The sequence below is a fragment of the Anas platyrhynchos genome, chromosome 3, assembly GCF_047663525.1.
Source record: "Anas platyrhynchos isolate ZD024472 breed Pekin duck chromosome 3, IASCAAS_PekinDuck_T2T, whole genome shotgun sequence".
NCBI lineage: Eukaryota > Metazoa > Chordata > Aves > Anseriformes > Anatidae > Anas > Anas platyrhynchos.
Genome location: NC_092589.1, coordinates 64,741,214 through 64,765,380, shown reverse-complemented (window position 1 = coordinate 64,765,380; position 24,167 = coordinate 64,741,214). Strand labels below are relative to the sequence as shown.

At 37.3% G+C, this 24,167-nt stretch overlaps 1 protein-coding gene across 5 annotated transcripts in view; it reads right to left on the bottom strand.

Moving 5' to 3' along the window:
* The window catches only part of PTPRK (protein tyrosine phosphatase receptor type K), a 414,301-nt gene that overhangs the window by 35,692 nt on the left and 354,442 nt on the right, over positions 1–24,167 (bottom strand). For 3 of the 5 annotated variants that reach the window (XM_072036027.1, XM_027454570.3, XM_072036029.1), the window contains exon 14: positions 4,402–4,540. In XM_072036027.1, coding sequence (XP_071892128.1) covers positions 4,402–4,540 — 139 coding nt within the window. The remainder of the gene's footprint in view (positions 1–4,401; positions 4,541–24,167) is intronic. The other 2 variants (XM_072036028.1, XM_027454571.3) reach the window with 1 other exon arrangement.

Sequence of the window (24,167 nt, the reverse complement as noted above, 5' to 3'; positions counted from 1 at the left end):
TAATTTTCAAGTTTGTTTAAAGAAGTCTTAATCTGCTTAAAAATGTAGAAGAGCGTCACTATCAGACACCACCAGTTCATCAAACGAGTCGAGTGCACTCTTAGATCCTTCACTGAAGTCAAGGGCTTTATGCATTTCTTTAAAATCAAGAATGTGTTCAACTGCTTTGCTCAGTCACAGCCCAAACCACTGCAGCCCTCACAAACTCACTTGGGCACCACCACATAGAAAAACACCAATTTCACTTCAGTGAAGCAAAACGTTAGGTAAACCAGCGTCATACGGTAAGATCCACACTTTAAAATGTGTCTGCAAAGCACCTGACAATCCAATCAACAGGTACAGACCTCTTCATAAAATATGTTTATGTTAAAAATAAATAAATAAATAAAAATCTGAAACTGGTAGAGCGGCAACCTGTTTGTAAAGATCTGGCATCTGGGCGTCTGTGGAGGCTAAGTGCTGCATCAGCCACTTCTGACCTGATTCACTGAGAAAGCAATTTGTGATTTACAAGCACGGGTCTCTAGCTAGGAAATCAGAAAGCAGATTTTTTTTCTTAGTGTGATGTGTCAATGTGAACCATAATGCAAATTGAATTATGATTACAATAAACTAAAATGATAGTTATGGGAAAAACTAGCAAAAAGCAAAAGTGTCAATATACAATTAGAAATACAATATCCCTTAAAAAAAAAAAAAAAAACAAACCAGACTAAGAATAAGAGAAACAATGAAATAAGCAATTTTTCAAGCCTAAGAATAAGGAGAGATAATTATCAATAAAACTTTAGGCAAATTACAAAGACTTTTCCTTTTTTTTTTTTTTTTTTTTTTTTTTTTTTAAAGGGATACTGCATCTTTAAAACATGTAAAAATAGTAAGTCACCCGTATTCTACTTACAGATAGTAGGAGTAAGAATAGTAGCTCCTCCTGGCAAGCAAATCACAGACAGTGGAAAAAGAGAAGCAATGGTGAATGAAAAGCGTGACTCTGTCACATTCAATAAAGCAGAGAAATGTGCGTTTAAAAAAAAAATAAAAATTGAAAAATTCATGTTTCTTTGGTAAGCATTTCAACTTGCTCATGCACAAACTAGCCTTACTTTGCCATGCAATTAAAAAAAAATACATTAGCATATAAAAATGATTGTTTTTTTAGAAAGATCACTTGAGAAAATTACATGCTGAGATTTCATTTATTGCCAAAAAAATTGAAAATTAAATGGATTGTGTACTTTCAACATGCAGTTCAGCATAATATAATGATCACCACCTAAATGTCATGACAAGTGAACAGCTGTGTACAGATCTTGTGCAGAAAATATGCTTTTTACTTTTCAGTTACAAAAAATAAAGATTGCATTAATAAATACAGCTAATCAGAAATTTCATGTAATTCATTTCAACATCTTTTTTGGTACACAGGTGTATACATATATGTTTGTATACATGTTATATGTAGCTATATGAGTACACACATTTTAGAGGATGACATTTACAACAGGTATGTGTGTACTGACATATACCACACATTTCCTGAATACAAACATACACTTTTTATTTTAAACTCTTACAATTGGAAATGCTGATGTATTCATGCTAAGCATTAAAAATATGGAAGGTAACAAATGGAAGGAAATGAAATACATTTGGAAATAGTTCAACAATGACTAAAAACAAAACAAACAAAAAAAAAAATGGCATTGCTTGTTAAAGATGCAGTATCCCTTTTCTTAGTTGGTTTGATTACTCCAGTAAAACTCCACAAGAGCTGTTAAGTGCTTCATTCAGTAAAACTTCAAACCAATTCATACAAAATGATGAGGAGAAGCCTAAAACATCTCAAGCACATGAAAAAACTGCTTAGTACTCCATTTTAAAATAAAAAATAATGCTGCATTTAGTCAGATTTAGGTATCTATGGTAGTGCATGAGGCTTTAGAAAGCAAAGAAGATGCAGAAACCATTGTTTTATTGATGTTTCTGTGTAATAACTTTGTGGTCAATTCAGGCATCAAAAGGGATACTACATAATGGATCAGTGAACATGTGCACTACAGCAGATGATTAAAACTGATCAGTTTTCAGTCCCACCACGCTAACTGAGGTGTGTTTATGTATGTGTGAACGTGTCAGTGTAGGGATGACTGCTCCTGGCTTGCTTATACGTATAGCCCTGGTTCTCTAAACGGACTAAGTTACCTCAGGTGTACAGTCTGTGCTTGTCACAAGAGACCCTGACTAAAGCTGAGATTAAAAAAATATTGGCCCACTTTCCCGTGGGAGGGGAGGACCCACCTACAAAATACACAACAGACAACCAATTAAACTACCATGATGAAAAATTACCAAACATTAAAGATTCATTAAATGGGTTAATTTCACACCTATTTTGAATACAGAATAGTAGAGGAGCTTAGAAATGTTATGTACTTCAGAATGATGATCAAGTATCATTCCCTAAGAGGGTCCTGCCTTCACAGGGTCAGAGAAGGGAAGGGAGAAAGGGAAAATTTTAAGGTATCATTTCACTGGCAAAATTAACTCACTTTCATCAGACAATTAAAGTACGAGTCTCAAATGACTCAGAATGCACGAGCTAAAAAGGACAGTACAATCAAATCAAACAAATGGAGTTTGTGCCTATTTGTTTTGTTACTTGCAAAACTAGCCAAACCCACCTGGAAGTGACTGACAATACACATCAGTAGACATTCTCTCTCTCTTTCTCTTTCTCTCTCTCTCACACACACACAGTCGTCTATTAAACATGAGGGGAGCACTGCAACACACAGCAAGAAGATGGCACTCCCCAGCACGTATCTCGCAATAATCGTATAAAATTGAGATTGCTTCCTGAAAGCTGAAAAACAACTTGTTGGTTTTGTTCCTCAAAAGTTGTGTAAATAAAGAAAACTGCCTGACTGCATGTCTCTTTTTTTGCACATGATGGGTTGGATCTTTTGCATATGTGTCAATTCTCAACCACAGAGGTAAACAACAGAGAAAAGTAAAAGCGATTTTGGGAAAAATCACATATGTAGCTAACTAACACAGAACACTGTAAGCATACCTAATGTTTCTAATGCAGACGTTTCTTCTCCAAGTTATATACCTCCAGGGATAATTGTAAAGAGGCAATAAATTAAAAAATCTAATGGAAACCAGTAATTATAACATATAGAATGATCTTAGGCACAATTTTAATGTTTTCTTACTTTTTAAAAAGAATAGAAAGCTGTATTTTCAGAGGAACATTTGTAACAATCACAAATATACCCTTCATTAAGAATTCTGCAGAGGAAAAGGGAAGGCAGTGCACAACCCCCTGGAAGACAAAGGTCTCATTCTACGCAAGAGCAAAACAGTTCGTGCACTGTGAAGGGCCAGGACGGGCCAGGGAAAGCGTGCAGAGAGAGAAAAAAAAAACTGTATCAGGAGCTACGGTGCTATGGGTACAGATTCATAGAGACACGTTATGAACTTTTATGCCAGGTTAAGAGTTGCAACTACTGGGAAGTCAACACTCTTAAAAACTGCACAAGCAAGGCTTTATCACAGTTTACACGCAGCAGCGCTTTGTGCTGAAACACAATTTACACGCAGCAGTTTTTTGCTGAGTTCTCATTTTACAGTTCCCAAAGATGGCGCTATTGCTTATTTTCTAAGGAAGCACTAAAAAATTAAAATTCATTCAGATAAATACACTTTTAAACAATTTCATGCGCTAAGGACTCACTAGATAATTTTACAGTGATGTGGTATGACTTTTAAGAAAAAAAACTAGGTCTACAAGAGCATAAACAGAGTTGTATAAAATTACATTATTTTGCAAGTTGGATAATATATGGATACAAACAACTCATTAGAGCTGCATATAGAAAACTAAATTCATTAGGTGATTACAACATAAAAAGTGCAGTAAGTTACTCTTATTTTGCCTCAAAAAAAAAATAGGATCCATTAATTTCAATTCCACTCATTCTAATGTTTTTTACATTCCTCCAACTGCAACTTATAACCACTTGGCAATGAGTAAGTATGAGAAAAAATATAGTTATTGGACCGCAAATATAAAATAATTCTCTCTTTAAATCCATCATAAGAATCACAGAGGAAAGGAAAGGAAAAGGAAAAGGAAAAGGAAAAGGAAAAGGAAAAGGAAAAGGAAAAGGAAAAGGAAAAGGAAAAGGAAAAGGAAAAGGAAAAAGAAGGAAGGAAGGCAGGAAGGAAGGAAAAGCAGGAAATTCAATGAACTCATCCAAAAGCTGATGTGAATTACTGCTCCTGAAACTTTATTTATTGATTTTTTTAAAGACCTGTAAGAAAAAATCCATTTAGTTATTGTTGTTTGATATAGAGGAAAAAAAGTGGGATCTTCACAGATCGTTTTCTTACCTTTTTTTGACGATTAATATGACAACAAGGAGAAGCAGGATGAATACCAGAATTCCAGCACTTATTCCTGCTATTTTCACCACTCTATCTGTCTGTTTTGCTGGATCCGGAATCACCTCAGGTTCTTCTGTTGCTGCTGCTAAATGAATCAAAACAGAAGTTGTGTAAATTTTGTAAGTACTAGAGACATGAAAATTAACATTGATGATAATCTCCACTATTTGTGTATGTTAATATAGTAGCCAAAATATGGATACATGCATTGCGTGGCCAAAAGATGGCTATATGTTCATATATGTATATAGATACGCTATGCATTTCAATCTATACGACATTACACATCTGCAACACCAAGTATGTGTGCGTATATGTAATCTCATGTGTACAGGAGTGTTACATGCATCTGGATTTTCAAACACACTACTGTATTTATTACAAATCAGAGGTATGTTTTTTACAGAGACAATCTATCGATTCAATCACCATTACGACCTTCACTGTTACTTTTTCGGATACTAAATGTGGAATATTATCACAGAAGAGCAAGATTATGTAACTCAAAAACAGTAAATGAAGCTTTCTTAACAAAGATGCAGCCTGCACCCAAAACTCTAGTCCTCTCTCACATCCAGCTCCAGTTCACCTTTGTTGACTAATTCACCTAGCAGCATCTAGTCTGAGACCTGCATCCTATAACGTAAATCAGTTTTACTGTAAGTATGACTTGAAATTTTGGTTCTCCACATAAGGCCATCCACAACTGTAAGCCTAGTCAGCAGTAGTTTTATTTCTGTGTATGAGCCCTGAAGAAAAATCACTGTTCTATACAGAGATGAAACCACTCTGTAACACAGCTGACTGGGCTGAGGCCACAGGTTACAGCAGAAAGGAAAACAGAACGTTTCAAAATGCACAGCCATTCAGTCTGCACCTTGCTACATCACAGTCTAGCATACAAAGGATCAGGAACATGGGATTTTTCAGCCTGGTGGAAATATCAAAAATTATTAATAAGTTTCAGCCAGGGGTAAAATCCCATGAGGTGTTTACTTGTAAAACAGCTAACAGTTCTTCAGTTTTCTGGTTCCTTATCACTTTCTAACTCTGTGGCTCAATGCTTTGCCTTTCCCCTGCTCCCAGGCATGGGTACCTTCTCTCGCTCTCTCTGGCCAGTTTCCCCTCCCTCTCTAACAGGTGCACAGCAGATGCCACTCAACCTCTCCCCTCTCACAGCAGCCACATGTGAAGTATTTACAAGTCAGTGGTGTCACTGTGCCTATGTTGTTACACACCAAACGTCCTTTACACTGAAACTAAAATGCTTCTCAGGAGACCAACAAAATGAAAAAGAATGATAAACTAGATAAAACCACACCAGAGAAAGAATGTCATTCCCTCATAAGCCTCCTCAGAGCTCCTCTCAGAAAACCACTGGAGTCAAGAGCAGTGATAATTACAGCCTAATGCGTTCTGATTTTAACCATATTACTCACAACATTTCTATTTGGGCTTCCTGTACTGAAAGACTAATACCTTTTGAGGGAAGGATCAGGCTGTATTTAAAAATATAATTCTTTATTACTTGCTTCCATAACTTCCACCACAGCAGTATCTTAACCACTTACTAACACCTTATCCTCAGAGGTAGGAATGTGTTGTATTGCAGACACCTCTGCAAGAGCTGGGCAGACAGTGAGAAATCTGGCAGTGCTTTAATCATAAAGCTTAATCAGCATCATAAGACTTCATCACCATAATCATCTCTGTCCCCTACAGCTTGAACTCTATCCACCGAGAAATACTCTGTGTAAATACATGTCTGTCTGTACCCTCGTTGGACTTGATATTGAGCATTCTGTTTGTTTTATGTGTGTTGTTCACATGTCTGGGGGCAAGAGTCTGGATCAGGCAAATGGTGTGTGTATGTGTAGCTGCATACACACAACATACTCTCAGACAAGCTAGAAGTAATGCCAGCGAACCATATGATGCTGTCTAACAGGAAATGACGGGGATGACTTTTGAGGTGGAATTGAAAGAATAAGGTGTTCAAGATTCTCAACACTCAAAATCAATCAACTGGCAACTACTGGGTTGAATATGACAAACATGAACGAACATTTGAGAAGTAGAAGAGCTGAAAGACCAATGGAAGTTAAACTATAAATGGCTTTATGTGTGAATGGGAAAAAAACTCATGTTTATTGTAAGGGATACTGAGAAGCAGCAAGGATGTGGGAATGGAGGAGAGGGATCATGCTGGAGCACAATGGGAGCTGTGGGGTGTGGAACCACCTCGAGTACCGTGAGTGCGGCCAGGTAGCTGTGACAATACAAAGGTAAGAACTACTCAAGCTGCAAAATAACAAAGGCCCGAACAAGAGACTTAGTTGTGTGAATGGATGTGTGGAGATTTAAGGTCCAGTCTCTGAGACATTTCAAAATATGAATTACAAGAACTGGATGTGACTTGAACATGCACTTTGAAAGCTGAAGACTCAAGAATGCATCCAAAGCAGAAGCTTTGACCCATGATGAGGATGGTGGTATTTTCACAGGAGTATTAGCAAGAGATGAGTAGAGGGGAAGGAGTTAAGGCAGCTGTCTCAGACTTCTCTGTGGAAAGATACAACCTCTGTTGCTCATTACAGTAGCCTGCAGAATAGATTAGAGTCATGTTTTAAAATATTTCTTCACCACATGCAATGTTATTTCATTGACAAAGTTACCTTAGAGTAAGAACTCTATACTTCTGAGAAACTCCGAAGGAAAGATAACTGAGGGAGTTTACTTATTCTCCTAACTTTGGCAGGGGTGTTTTGTTATATGTTCTGTAATAAATAGTTGAGTATGGATGTTCAGTAACTGTTCAAAATGCAGCTTTCTGTCCAAGTTTTTAGAACAACAGCAGAGAACCAGGAGAATATCAATTGCTTGTCCACTTATTCTGGTTTCTTCACATTATGGGGTTTGAAATAAGAGACAGTAACTCATTCTGAGAGCTGTAATGCTGTTTAGGAGATAAAGCTGCTGCCCACTGGAAACATACCACAGAGTCCTAAATTACAAGAGAAAAATTACACTGAACAGTTATAGACTAAGAAAGTATATACCAATGGTTGAGTATCATATATCCAAAATATTAAAATATCTGGTGAAAATGCTACCCCCCTCCCCAGTATCAACAGTAAAATGGCTTTCAACTTGAACCCAGAATTATTATATGCATGTTTCAAGCAAAAGATAATATATACATTCTCCAGACTAAATGTTACATTTGGGGATTATATGAAAGCAATTATTGTTATAAATCACACTGCAATAGATTATTCATATGCATGTGCATATGTACATATGTATTGTATGCACATTTTTTTATTATTTTGAAGGAGCTATTGAATGTAACATAAAATTAGTTAAAGAAATGTACAAATCTGAATATTTTGTATTATTTTTGTTTTAATTTTTATAGTTATTTATTGATTTATGCCTTTGACTACTTCTGGTCTAAGAAAGCATCTGTACCAACAATCAGATATAATGTAGGAAGAAAAAAATTTACACAGGAAATTAAAAAATATATCTGTACACATAATTGTGTTAATTATGTGGTGCTGGTGTCCTGTAATTGTGGCAAACATGCACATTTTGATAATCTATGACTTATAAAATAAAGCCTTGCCAGAGAAAGAGTACCATGTTCCAGACCAGAGCATATTATGATACTGCAAAGGCTTGTGTAAGCCTATTACACAAATAGATGCAAAGGACAAAACCACAGAAATATGTGCCTGTGTTAAACCCCCACTATAGGATCATGTCTCCTGGTTACTGATTGCTCAAGGACTACAGTGCTGAGATTTTCTCCAATAATTTGTTCTCTCTGTCCTCCAGACTACATGCCTGCTAGGAATTTTCTTTTTCTCCAAAGTGGTTTCTTCTGTAGGCTGAATTGTTTTTGTCAAACAAAGCAAAACAAGGAACACAGCAGCTTTCAGGCTAATTTCTTATGTGTTGGCTCCAAAACTAGTAGACCACTGTAGGTTCCTATGTATATTTTGGGTAGACTAGTACTTTTCACGTAACCACATCCACCCTTTTTATCTATCAATTACTACTATTTTTTTCATCTTTCTGCTTTTACCCATTTGTTTCTAGAAAAGGACTTTCCTACATTAATATTAACACATGTTCCATGTAAGATTAGCTAACACTACTTCACAGTTTCTCTTCTGGTGATTTGTGAATATTGAAATTATTCAATTTTCCATTACTTTATAGTTCTAAATAAGGTAAGATGTCAAAAAAAATAAAAAATAATAATCCTGTCTTACTCATTCTTATTTATTTTTATTTTTATTTTTAGCAATCTTATCTTCAGTCCTTTCAGATACTTTGAACAGTAGACTGGATTAAAAGACAGTTTCTCAAGTTGAAAAAGAATCCAGCATGATAACAAATGATGATTCCATTAAAATGGACTCTATATTGGCTATTAATTCCTTTGGCCTTTCTAACAGGCATTTAACTAAGCATATGATTTTACAGCATCTTTGCAAATCTGTGTATTAGTATCTTTTTCAAAATCTGAACCTACAAGTCTTTATGCATCTTGCATAAAACTCGCAAGAAGAGTTTTTGGTCTGCAATGGGGAGTAATTACATTTTTCCCCCTTTAGGAACACCTGTCTACACAGAAGATTTATTAGGCGAATTGGGAAGGGAACACTTGATTCTTTGACTTATCTGTTTTCTTTCCTTGTGAATGAATTAGCAGTATCAGCAATCATATTCCACAGTCCCATTCACAACGTTTGTAAACCACTTCATCTAGTGATTTTTGCTCTGTACATTACCAGTAATTATCACTATGGAAGCAGTCATTTTCCTTGTTTTCACTGATACTTAAAGACTAGGCAATCAGTTGACTTCCATGAAGAAGCAAGAACGTGAACCGTGAACTAGGACAGGTAACACTCTCAAGGACAGCAAAAATGTAAATAATTTTTGAGGTAGTATCTATCGCATTCTCATAAATTTCTGTTTTATTAAATTCCTCTAAAATTTGTTACAATGTTTTTAATCACATACACCTAAAATTCCAACACCTACTTCTAAAAATGCCTAATACGTAATTCTTAAAGTATATTGTGGCATAAGGAATCTAGTCACGCCACATACTGCTTTCCTGTCTTCTCCTTCCTTCTGTGGCTCAGAATTTACACATAGCCTTGCAAAATTGTCAGAAAATTTATGAGACTCAGCACAAAATCTATTCACATATACCTTCCTAAGGAGATGGTGCTGGAACGAATATAATGATATTCTACTCGCTCATCCAGACAAAATTATTCAAGCAGAAAATGCTGGTAGGATTTTGTAGGGCTGCTTGTATGGTCCCACTTAGAGAATAGCCAGCCTTCTAAAAGACAGCCTTTAAATCAGAGGTATTGAACATAATTTTATACATAACCTTCTTAACATACTGTTTGACTCTTTGAACATTCACACCATTTTATGCTGTATTTCCTTTCTGTGAGTTAGGGAAAAAATTCTGTTTTATGCATGATTAAAGCTGCTATTTGATTACACTGTATTTTCTTTGAATGTTAATTTCTGTTTGTGGCAGGTCTTTGAATTCTCACGAACTGGTGTTATTGCTGCATAGCTTGATATTCAAACTAACTCTATTCCAGATAATCTGGTCTGCACTTTTGTTATGTGGCATTCAAAAACTTTTAATTAAAAACAGGAATGACGTCTGAATGAGTTCAACAAGGTAACATCAGGATAACATCAAATGAAACTGGTGCTTCATCAGCTCTAGCGATATGTCAGTCTACCACCTGAGAAAAGAGCTCTTTGAGAAACTAAGTGAGATTCTCTGATAAATATTTTCTTTCAGATTGGTCTGCCTTGCTTTTTAATCATCTGCCCAGAAAGACCGTTCTGTCTCCATCAGTTTTGTTTTGCTGCTGCTTTGCTAGAATGATAATCACTGTATAATTATGGATTTTTTTTTAGAAGTTTGAAAGTTAATTAATAAATTCAAGTTCAGATAGAGAAGATGCCTAACCCCTTTTAGCTTAATTGCTACCCCCACGCCCCGCCCCCCCCCTCCAAAAAAAAAGTCTTGGCTGATTCTATGTGATGAAAACATTTGAATGCACTTTTGCAGGGAGCAACAAGGTGGAATATGCAACTTGTTCCAGAAAACAGTGCACACAATTCACGTAATCTTACAGGCTTCCTCATGTGAGTCATGGTTTAGCACACTGTGGGCCTCTCTTTAAGGAAGAAGATTTTTCTTCAGATCATAAGCTGAAAATAACAATGGAAGCATTTACTGAGGAAGGAGCGCCCACAATTATTCCTTCTCTACTTTTTCCAATGAGCTCTTTTGGAGTACAGCTTCTGGAAGATGAAGTCATGCCAAGAATTCACTAGTTTGAGCATATCTAAGCAGTTGTGTCCAGGACTCTAAATTACAGCCTTCTACGGTAATGTGACTAAGTAGAAAAATTGTATTTGATAATGAACTGAAAACATGATTCCCCGAGCTGTGTTTTGAAGTGTCAGACTCATCCTCATCACCATGGTAATGTTTGCCCCAAGGAAAAGTTTTTCAGGCTCCGCTGGTGGAAAGGGGATGCCTGATACTATCAGTCTCCTGTTCCATGCACATCCTCGAGGAGGAGGGTAATGAGGTGATGCTGAGAGGACACCTGCTGCTACTGGTGCTACCTCACTTTGTATTGCAACATACAGCACCCATCCACATCCTCGCATGTGCCCCTTACCAGGGCAGAGGGGGAGGTGTTACAGAAGTCACAAACTATGCCTAGTAGAGGGGGGGCTTCAAGGTCCCAAAGCTTTGTGAGGTTATGATTTTTCCTCTTTATGGAAAATAGTCAGATATCACTGTTCTCCATATAAAAGTTATTACTGCAGAAAGAGATATAGACACTGTTTCATTGGCCACTACTGAAAAAGCTTTGTGACCTCTCTCAAGGGATGGCTTACATGAAAAAATGCAAAAAAAATACAACTTCAGGCTAATCTCTAGTCAGATTTGGGATGGTATAAAATGTCGTAGAAGTTAAGCACAGAAAGTCCTACAGGTGGCTTTGCATACAAAAGCAGCACCATGTAAGCAGGTGAACACTTTCCTACATGTCCTGTTTCCCAGATAATGCAGAAAAATAGCTTGAACATTTATATTTATTTATATGCAGTTTTCAATTAAACAAACTATCACATTGTATCTTGCCCTATAGTAATGAGAATGCTACCTGGAAATTCCAATAAATTATATACGTTTATATATGAGAGACAGATTTCTGGCTGGTATTGTTAATATAGGTACATATTGTTTTGAAAACTCACATATAATCAAAAAATATTAATGCCATCATTTCCACTCTCCAGGACTTTCATGTCAGCCTACTGTTTATTACTAGTTTGTTAGAAAACCACAAGAAAAACATAATCAGACGAATCAAGTGCCTTCTGCTACTAGGGACTGCTACTAGAATTAATGAGGACTTATTCTTGCAATGTTCCACTGAAGTTCACGACTACTACACAAACAGTAATGTCCATGAATTTATAACCAATTATGACAGAGTTGACCTTAAAAGATTCAGAAGGATCAAGAGAAAAAGTGCTGAATCTGTTTGCCTCACTAACTGTGAAACCTTGGACAATGTGCAGATGAATAGAGCTGAAGTCAGAACAGTGCTGAGGAGACAATGTTCCAGCAGAACTCAATGCTCTGCTGTCCATAGGTCACGTTAGAAGAACAGATTAGTGCCTTCACTGCATTTCTACACCTGCCATTTAGACTTGTGCATATGCTTTGTAGATGCTTTAATATCCTACCAAATACTGCAAGGACAGGACTTGGCTATAACAAATTAAGATGTTCAGTGCATCTTAAAATCTCCAGGTTGTACAGATTCTGATTTGCAAGTTGTTATCCTAATGCGAGAGAGGGCAGTTAATGCAAACATAACTAAGCTAGCCATGAGAGACATTTTTCTCCCCTCAGCCCCTTCAATACTACCTTATCTTCAAAACAAATGAGAGCAAATCTTTAGGCCCCTTTTCAAATGGGAAGATGTTAAAGAGATGTTAAAGATATTAAGGATGTTTCAAATCTTTAGAATTCTTTTTGGAATAAGACTCTCTTGAGCCGTTTGATGTAATTCATACAGTAGTCAATATTCAAGAAAACTAAAGACTCACACCATTTTTTCTTTATCACATGTGTAGCAACAGACCTTGAAAAAATGTAAGAAAAAAAGATTTACTAAATATATAAATGAATGCTGTAAAGTATCAAAACGATACAATCAAGTTTAAAACAGCATTTCTCCCTGATTTTCTGGAAAGGGATACTGGTCAAGAAGGTCCCCTAATGTGTATCCACCTGACTGCAACCACTTAGCAATGACTTGTTGGATAGACTGTTCCCATTACTTAAGGTCACTGTGACTACTTCCTATGAAGATGGGGTCTGTTACTAAAGCTGCTAAGGCATTTTTCTATGAGAACATATAAAGGCAGCCAGCCTTTTGGTAATAAGATCATTTATGAACTTTTTTTTTTTTTTGGGGGGGGGGGGGGAGGGGAGGGGGGGAAGTTCGTGTTTGACTGCATTACAAATTAATCATGTTTCAAGTTGTAGACTGAACAAACAGCCTGTTTTCCAACATGCGTTTCATTAAATAAATTCTCAAATGACTTTAATTATAAAAATTCAGCTATGCAAAACACTGCATTAGAAAATTGTCTGGTTTTGACAATGACTCCTATATGGCTTGTTAGCTCAGAACTACACCTGAAAAGAAAATTACTATAAAAGCAATGTTTGGTAACGAATATGCAAAATATCCAATATTTACGTGTCTTTGCGCGAGGTAACACTTAAGAAGTTTAGTAGAAAAAGTACATCATAATGATCATTTTTATATGCACGCAACATAGTTTATGGGAAGAAATATTACTATCAAATGTCTGAAGTGCCATTTTGCTACATTTATTGAAAATAACATTCTGTGAATAACTTTTGCTCATGTAAGCAACTATAAAATTGTAAGTGAGAATCTACTGGCAGTGTAGAAGTTGCTGAGTTATTGCAGATCTGTGCAACTGCACTGAGGAAAGCAAGGACAGCTTACCTCTCCTCCACCACAAAAATGCAGTCTCAACCCAAACTATACTCATGCAGTACAGAAATTCCCAAGATGAAAAATTATCCCAGATCAAGTGCAGTGCTAAAAACATTAAGGATGGAATCAAAAGACAAAGGTAATAAGTAGGAACAGAAGTAGGATGTTTCCTCCAAAAACGCCTCTGACCATGGTGGCAGGTGAGAAAATAGATGGAAGCCTTCTCTAAGAAAATAGTTAATTCTTCTCTTGGGGGTTAGGTCCTGGTTTTTCCAAACCCATACAGATTCAAGCTCATACAGTGCTAAACTATTCTTTAATAGCACCCATCAGTTGTTAGAATCCCAGATTCTTACTGCCAGCTATCAGGATTTAGTTTCCTGTAAAATTTGGTACTTTTTCAAAGAAAGTGGAAGGGTAAATATAAGTCACCTGAGATAATAATAATGATATTTCTTTCATATGAATTCTGTTTTTCCATCTACGGAATCTCTTTGCAACTTCTTCAGTTATACAATACTCTCTTGCCATGACTCAGTGTCTATAGGAGTCCACTGGGATAGCCAGGAAACAACAGAGGATGCCCTGGTGTGCAGTGCCTATGTCAGAGTAACATCTTCCCATCTGAAGAGCACTCACTCTCAGAAAGTTACACTGGTCAAAACTCTTGAGGTTCTCCTGAACTCCTCAGCTCTAATAGGTGTCTGAACAGCTGGATGCCTGGGAGTATAAGGGCAAGGCAAATATCCTCTTCCAAGCCAACTAGATATTATCCAGCTGCACATCATGGTGCAGTGTGCTGCAACTACTGGTCACAGACATTACCTTAATTATGCAGTTGCTTACACATCTGCTTATCCAAATATATCTGAAAGGTTTTATGCCAGCAGTTTAAGCTAGGACACCTGATTTTTGTAACAAATACATCTAAGAAGCAGTGTTTATACATGCTAGTCTACCAGCTTTGATGTGAGGGCAACAGCCTTTAGCAGACTGAAAGCTTTGACATCTTCAGCTACACCAACCAGTTGCAAAACAAACATGAACCTAAGCCTTAAACCCTGTATAAGAAGTCACAAGCCTGTTTATAGGCTTGTTTACTACATTTGACATCTAGCAATGGAGCCATAAGCACTGTGAAAGCATTCAGCTAATGCAATGATGACTATGAAAAAAAACACACTGATGTTTATAGCTCTAGGTTGATTGCCATTGAGTTGCAAGTTCAGATCAGGATCTGTAATAACATTAAAAGCCTTTCGTACTGTGTCATTGCCTCTCTTTTCACAGTGGCATCTCCCTATATTACTAACATGTCAAAGAAACTCAAGCTGGAGGAAGATGTGGCAGTCAGACAGACTGCAGGACAGAACACACCCTTGAAAGAAAGTAGACTGTTCATGTGCATTGCCACTTTCTGAACCTTTGGCTTTACCTTTTGACATTTTTTTTCTTTTTATACAGAAGCCTTGTTGCCTTCAAACCTTAAGCTCCAATCAATACATCTTTTTTGAAATAAATACAAGACATTTTGTCATTTCCATTATTCAAGAAAATACTCGCACAACACTGTGATGGGGGAACCAGATGTAATAAAAATCCTTGATGATTAAAATCAGACAAATTTTTCATATCTGGTACTACTCTGGTTCAGAAAAAAAGTAAAGATGAGTCAGTTTGTAAGCACAGAGTAAGCACAAAGCTTACTCTGAGAGAAGGCAGTCAGGCTGTATAAAAAGTAGCACTATATTGTGCAGTATGCAGAACTAAAATATATCAGTTTAAAAGTGGATTTGTAGTCCCCTTGGCTGCATGTTTGCTGGGTAGTGGAGCATTTAGTTGTTTTTATCCAGAGGAGGAAATTAGCTGCTCTGTATTGGATATGCCTTGGGCTGTAGCTTTCCCAGCTAGCTTCTCTGGGAAAATACAACTGTATCAAAGGAAAAAAGAATATCTAACAAAAGCTTCAAACCCACAAGGAAGTCAAAATAAATGAAGCCAACTATAACACACAAATATTGTATTATGATTTATGTAATGGGTTGCTGGCAAAGAAGATTACTGTACTGGTATTTTTGCTTTAAATCTGGTTTTAGGGTTTTCAGCTAGTTGTGATCTGATTAAAATGTGACTGATTTGGAGTAGAAAATCACCTTAACTGAAGGAGTGCCAAGAACTCTTACAGATGAGGTGGTAAAAATATCTACATTGAGGCACTGAGCTTTGCTAAAAATGAGAAAAAACAAATTTGCATTAAAAAAAAAAAAAAAAAGTGAAAAATGAATTAAACTAGGACTGGCATGAAAACAACATGCTCTAGTGTTTAGGGAGACAGCCTAAGACACACCTGTATGTACCTCATTTAAATTGTCCCTTAGGCAAAATGTGACTTGAAATTTGAAACACACAGCCCACTCCACAGAGTGTGAGCTTCCATTTATAAGCAGGTGCTCCTGACCATTCATGGCGAAAATGGCCTTTCTTCTCTTGAAGGAGGTGAAAAATGGCATTACTCAGTGACTGAACTGATATGACTATAATGAATGACTCACTTCAGCTTTTTATTCCTTAAAAAAAGTGTTATCTATCAGTTTTCTTAGAGACGGATGGCCAAAAATTTCAAGCTTGCATAGAGAAAGTCACCCTATCACACTAAGCACCAACACAAGAGATGACTTTCTGACAGCTCGAGCAACTCTGAAAAATCAGATATACTGTTATATTTTAAATATCCACATTTGAGAAGAAATATACACCTGGGAAAACATTGGCCAAACAATGCTGTAATTATAATATCTACAAGCAGTACTTCTTGCCTACGTTGTAATAACTAGACTAATAAGTGTTACATGAAAACATAGCACCATCCTGTATGATTATGTCTGCTATTTATGGAATGTCCAAAAAGTAAAATTAAATATAAAGCTGCTTCCACAACTCAAACATTCAAGAAAGAGAAAATAATAATGTGTTTCTAAACTATGTAATGGGTTTATGTGCCCAGGTTTTGGTAGATGGAGGACTGCAGGACCAAAGCCCAGCAGCTGCCCCATGTCTCAGCATATTTAATTTCTAATAGGAAGATAATTTTATTAATCTCCCTATGCTGAGTCTGTTTTGCCTGTGATGATAATTAATGAGTGATCTATCCTTACTTCAACCCTTGAGCCCTTTTCCATCATATTTTCTCCCCCTGTTGCTCTGAAAAGGGGGAGTGAAAGAGCAGTTGTGATGGAGTTTAGCTGCCCAGCAGGGTGAAACCACCACCACCTAATATTAAACAACCTGGTACTACATTATGCTTCATAACAAGGAATAGAAAAAAAAAAAAAAAAGGTTTTTGATCACCAGACCACTTTAGAAGTGTTTATATAATGGTTATTTTCAACAGAACAAAAGGCTGAGAAGAAAAAGAAATGAAAATGTAAATTTTGATTTAAAATCATATATAATACTAAGTTGTTTTTACTGTACAAAAAAGTACAAATCTTAGAAAATCTATAGTATTTAAGTTTAATCATCTTTGTTAACTCACTGATCATTTAGAAGAAAATACACCTACCATTACCCCACCCAGAAAGGACCTAGTAACCTTTCTTTTCTACAGATAAAGGTAAAAGTTTTATTCAGTTTAACTGGTAAAAGTAAGTGTGGAGTTCTGTATTCCCAAACTTGAACCAGGACAGGATATTTCCACTCAGCTACTTCATTATATTATGGGGAATATAATATATTATATTCTTTCACCTACAAAGTCAAATGTAATCCAAATACTGTATTGTTTTATTTGAACTGAAGTCAGCAGGTTGAGGAAGGTGATTATAACCTGCAATATGCCTGACCAATCTGGTGGCCTTCTATGATGGAGTGGCTGCATGAGTTGACAAGGGAAGACTGACTGATGTCATCTACCTGCCCTCCTGTAAGGCTTATTACACAGTCTCACATGATGTCCTGATCTCTAAATCAGACAGAGATTGATTTGAAGGGTGGACAGTTCAGTGGATAAAGAATTGGCTTGAAAGCTGCACCCAGGGAGTGGTAGTCAACTCCTATGTCCAGGTGGAGACCAATGATGACTGGTGTCCCTTAGGTGTCCGTCTTGGAACTGGTACTGTTTAATATTTTTAACAATGACATAGAAAAAGGGATTGAGTACACCCTCAGCAAGTTTGCTAATGACACCAAGTGGAGTGGTGCAGTTGATGCAACAGAAGGAAGGAATGCCATCCAAAGGAACCTGAACAAGCTTGAGAAGTGGGAACTCATTGAGAGCAGCCCTGCAGAGAAGGACTTGGGGTTCTGGGTAGATGAAAAGCCTGACATGAGCCAGCAGTGCATACTTGTAGCCCAGAAGGCCAACTGCATCCCAGGTTGCATCAGAAGAGGAGTGACCAGCAGGTTGAGGATGGTGATTGTCCCCCTCTGCTCTGCCCTTGTGAGGCCCCACCTGGAGTGCTGCTTTCAGCTCTGGGGTTCCTGGCACAAGAAGGATGTGGAAATGTTAGAGCAGATCCAGAGGACCACAAAGATGATCAGAGGGCTGGAGCACCTCTCCTGTGAGGAAAGGCTGAGAAAGCTGGGGATGTTCAGCCTGGAGAAGAGAAGGCTCAGGGGAGACCTCATTGCAGCTTTTCAGTAATTAAAGGGGGCTTATAAAATAGAGAACAACTTTTCACTCGGGCAGAGAATGGCAGGATAGGGGGAATGGTTTTAAACTAAAAGAGGGGAGATTTAGGTTAGAGGTTAGGAGGAAATTCTTCGGTGTGAGGGTGGTGAGTCCCTGGCACAGGTTGCCTGGAGAAGCTGTGGGTGTCCCATCCCTGAAAGTTTTCAAGACCAGGTTGGATGAGGCCCTGGGCAACCTGATCTAGTGAGTGGCATCCCCGCCCATAGCAGGGGGGGGGCAGAACTATACGATCTTTAAGGTCCCTTCCAACCCAAGCCATTCTATGATTCTATACTGCATATGCGTGCAACCATCCAGGCTACTGTGCCCATTCTGGGCTCACCACTACAAGAACCAATGCTGAACCAAGTCTAGCAGCGAGCCAGTAAGGTTATGGAAGCACATGATGCATATACAGAGGCTGAAGGAGCTGGCTTTGTTCAGCCTGCAGCAAAACAAGCTTTAGGGAGTGCTGGAGGAAGGAGGGAATGATCTTGTTTCACAACTTCAGCTGCCTCATGGGTGGACAGACATAGAGACAACACCAGACTGGCATGTGCTCTGATAGGTCCATATCTGACTATGGACTAGACACAACAGATGTGACTAGGGAAACTCCCAAGTAGATAGTATAAATAAATCACAGTGAGGGTGGTCAAACTCGAGGTAAGGTGCTCACAGAGACTATGGAATCACCCGCCCTTGTAGACATTTAAAACTCAGCTCAATAAGGCCCTGAGGAACCTGATTTAACTTCAAAGTTGGATTCAGTTAAGCTTATTACATCCTGAGCAAGGGTTGGACCAGATGACCGTCAACCATGTTCCATGACTCCTACTTTATAGATGAATACATCATCTGAGACTCTGATTGCCCTAACAGTTGTTATTGCCTTTTTTCATAAAAAAATGCATAAAGCAGTATTCCCTGAAACGCACAGAATGCAGTTTTAACCTTGTATTTCTTCCAGTTTCAGTATTTCACTTAGATTCATGTTTGAGTTTTTTTTTTTTTTTTAAAGTTTCTCATAATTTCAAAAACAATCATCTAAGTTTTCATGAGAACTGGCTCCCAGACACCTTTTAAAGTTGACTGTAACTTTATGCTTATGGCCCTGAGTACTTCACACAAAAAAAAAAAAAAAACCAACCTAAAAACTCATGTTCTGGTTTGCTAAAAGATTTTCAGTGGCCACTGATGGCCTACATAGATGAAGACTGTTCTCTCAGGTCTTGGCTCTCAGTGTAAAGAAATGCGGAAAGAAAACAGAGAAGAGACAATGCCTGATTTAGTCCTTGCTTACCAGAATGCCCTGATCAGATGAAGTTTCATTAACTGGGGAAGGAGAAAAAAGCATCCTTTTAGGATGCTCTTAATATGGCTACATACTGGGTTAAAAGAACTTACTGCCTACAGCATTTGATTGCTTTCCTCCCTGGAATACTCTCCTCATTTCCTTGTGGACCTCTCCCCAGGGGCTTCCCAGGGTAGGAGAAACCCTGCAGTAAGAAAGAGTGTAGATATAAAAGAGTGGTGATTCAGGATTTAGCAGCAGAAAGCTTATGGTTAAAGGAGCTGCCGTAGGTCTGACAGAAGAATGAAAATGAAGAGATGTGATAAAGTTAATGGCAAGGGAAATCAGAAATGAAAAGAAAAAAGTGTCTGGAAAACAGATATGCAGAACAAGGAAAGCATGAAAACATAATTAGCCTATTAGGAAAACAGCAACAAACAAACAAATTTGCAAAAAGGAAAACAGCAAAATAAAGCAAGCATACTGAATTTAAAAAAGGAAAATTGAGGTAGCAAATGCTTAAAATTTAAGTGATAAATCACTTTGAAATTTAAGTAAAGTGATAAAATTTAAGTGGTTGCATTTAAAATTTACGTGATAAAAATCAATGATTTTTGACTATACCAGTGACTTTTAGTTGTATATGTCAATTTAAATTGTTCTTGATTTGTATCCTTTTGCTAAATTAATCTCACAACATAGTGCTATGGTGATGCTAATGATAACAGAAGCAAAACCACATGTGAAATCTCAGTGAGGAAAAGAGGAGGCTTCTTTCTTGCTTGCTTTCAAAAGGCACAATCCCAGACCTTTTAAAAACATTAAATTGTGGACTCCAAAACAGTCATCCTCTGTGCTGGTTAGGAATGAGAATTCAAGATGTTACTACACATGCTCCCACAAAACAAAACTACCACATAACTGTACTTAAATTGTCTTTTTGTGAGATAGGCAGAACAAGAACGTAAATAGCATTACAAATCATGGCTGACATGCACTGTCAGATCTGGGTGTAATGATTTACAGACCAACCTGTTTGTGGTATTTATTACCTCTGGTCACTGATACTAATTCTTCAACTTTAGTTTTATCAAATACACTCCTCTCTCTTTCTTACTTTGGAGTTCAAAACAAAACAAACAAAAATGAACTGAAATGAGCAAAGTGGTATTTCCTCCTACTCAACAGAAAAACAGCATAAATATCAAAAACAACTCCAGCCTCCAACTATTGCACTGCTTTTGCCCTTAATGTTTTTTATAAGACTTTTAAGCCTGTGTTACTTTTTTTTTTTTAAGCATAAAGAAATTATTTCTCGAAGTATTCTTCACTGACCAAATTGAACTGATATTAAGCCTAAATGCAAGCAAAGCAAGGACCAAATTTCAACGTCCATTTACTCATTAAAATCTTTGTTGTGTGTATTGTAAACACAGATGAGGATTTTTTTTTTTTTTTAAGGTACAAATTTAAAAAAAAAAATCAAAATGTTTCTGTTTACTTCACTTATTTTCTGCACTCATATACACTCTTGAGATCTGGGAAGTCAAATAACTAAACATACATCCAAGGCTGGAACTTCAAATGAAAATCAGTAAGGCTCTGCCGGTATGAGCAAACAGGAGTGATCCAACCACTCTTAAAAGAACAAACTAATAAAAGAAAGACTTCAAGTCTCTTCATATTCTGCTTCATCACATGCAGTGAATAAAGATGACAACTTAAACACTTTCAGTTCACATAAAAGCAATATCTATTGCAAAATCGTTTGATAATTCATTAGATGTATTGGCTATATGTTCCCAGCAGAGTCATACACAAATAAATCTTACTTCCATTTATTTACAACAAAATGTATTTATGCCTACTAACCAAAAATACTTTATTAAACATTCATAGATATTGCAAGTAATTATTATATCAGTTTCATCACCAGAAGATTTTTATATAGTATCAATTTTCTATCCACATATTTACAAAGGCTTGTAAAGACTTTTTCAGGAAAGTAAAATATATGAAATGTTTTACTATGTAGCAATACACTAAATTTAATTCTCACTCATCTCATTGACTTAATGTTTACTTAGAAAACAAGATTCATCACATTGAAGTGTCTTAACTTTTGGCAAGAGTAAAAGTACCATTAATATTTAAGAAAGTTTAATTACAATTGCCAGTTGAAAATGCAGTGACAGCAACAGCCAAATTCAAGCTCTAATTTTTAGAAGCCAAATTTTCCTCAACCTGTAACCACCACCCTGAAAAAGTTGTCATATGTTGTACATCGTATGATACACTTGCATGAAAACTGCCTCATTAAAAGCAAATGCCCTTCTCCCATAGTATTGCCACCATGCCTGCATTATGGCAGGTGGGTACCAACTGACCAGAAGCTACTGCTCAGTGCTGTGCACAGATCCCTCTCACGTTTGGCCCATCAAATACCCTGTTAGCAAAATAGACTTCAGCCTGAATTTCACTGATGTCTTTAACATTGGATGAAAGGAGATTACAGCTGAGATTGGAGTGAATTAGGTTCGCATATGTGCTATGCCTTCTGCTGCAGACAGGGCTCCTTGTACACAAGGGGCCATTCCAGACAAGACAAAATGAACAGGAATGGTTTGGAAATCACTTCAAGGGTTAAAACAAACACTGTAAGGTTCTATGTTTTGGATTTATGACTATAGCAGTGTTGATAACACACCAGTGTTTTAGCTATGGCTGAGCAGTGTTTGCACAGCATCGAGACCTTCTCTGTTTATCCCACTGCCCCCAGCAAGGAGACTGGGGGTAGGGAGGGGACACAGACAGCACAGCTGGCCCCAAATGACCAAATGGGTATTGCCCCAAAGCCTCAAAGTTTTCTTTTGTTTGTTCTTCCGATTCTCTCCACTAGTTCTGTTGGTGGGGAACAGAGTGAGCAGCCGGGTGGGTGCTTAGCTGCTGGCCAGGATTAATCACCCACAGAAAAGCACACCGAGACATGGGAAAAAAATGAGCAACACTGAAAATTGTTTCAAATATTAAAATCAAACCAAACCAAAAAACAACTGATACCACTGGCCACTTATATTCAGGTTGGTTATCTGAAAACAAAAAGCTCTCTCATCTTCTCCAGTTAACAAAAAGTTACTTATGCTGCTCTATTCAGACAGTTCGCTACATCATAATTCACGCGCCATCTCTCCTCCTAGCTGTATCTTTAAAAGTCTTTTCAGGTATTAACTTGGGACAGAACACTTCTATTTAACACCTGAAAACGCTGATAAGAAAATAAACAAGCCTAGGGGTAACAAGGGTCTCACACTTGGGCAAAAAATGTTTGTAGATAAAGGTAATGTTTGGGGTAACCTACACTTTCCTTGCTTTCCTCAGTGCTTCCCCCCACCCCAACACACGGGTAAGGTAAGGTAAATTCATATCAGGTTTAGCAACCTAAAAAAAAAAAAAAAAAAAGAAGAAAAAAAGAAAAGAAAAAGCAACCTGTATTTACTGGCACTTCTTCACACATTTCTTTTTGCTACACCCATCCTTCCTCCCTTTTTCCCCCTTGACTCTTTACTCAGTATTTCAGTCTGCTTAAATGATTTGAATGACAGACTTGAAAGGTAAAGCACTCAAGTTTACCTTTTTTTTTTCTATAGCAACAGAGGATGAATGGAAAGGGAATAAATGACACAGTAGTCCTTTTATACCCCCTTCTTTTTTTCCAAAGGCGTTCTTTTTTATTCCCCTTGCTTTCAATTCAACCCATTCACAAAGGATTAGCATAACACATCTTTTTATGCTTGTAAGGGTTACAGCTGTAATCGCTTCACCTCATCACTTTACTTAGAAATCCTGTCTCCAGAGGAGTAATTCGATTACTCACGACAATCCAACTTCTGCCTAACCAAATAGAAATTCATTATAATGCTGTGCTTGTGCATCAGTTTACTCTGAGTGGATGGAAAAATAAAACCCAGCAACCTGAATAGTTGGTGTGAAAGGAAGAACGCTATTGTTGCCTAACAAAAAACTAGCAACAAAAGACAGAATGACTAGCAGACATTCCGAGTCTCACCAGCATAGTAGCCTCCAAACTAGTAATGACCTGTACCTTTTAAAGGCCTTGGGTTTCAAATGAGCACAGAAAGTCTATAAATTGAGCATCAGATTGCTTCAAAGTGACTAGTTTTTACCAGGTATTGGGTATGTGTATGTAAAAACCTGAGACAGAGCTTTTGCACAGGCTGAAGAATCAGACAGGAACACCTTCTTCCGTTGGTGGGAAATATCTGAATATGCACACATGCTCATCCTTGCAAAGGCTTCTCTTGCCTTCTGCTTCTGAAATTCCAAAATGCACACAATGATGATACTACCTGTCTGTCTGCTACCATCATTAGCAACTGACAGTGGATAAAGACAGAAGAAAAAAACAAAAAAAAACAAAAGAGGACAACTGGCATCTCCAAATTACTTCCAGTTGTCCATATGCCCACAAGCATGAATCTAAGAAAAGCTCATGCTGACTGTTGCACAGAAGGATAGCACTTGGGGCAGAAGCACAGATGCCAGGATCATGCCTTCTATTTAAAAGTTGAACATTTTAGTTTATTTTACATTATTTCCGTAGAATGATTTA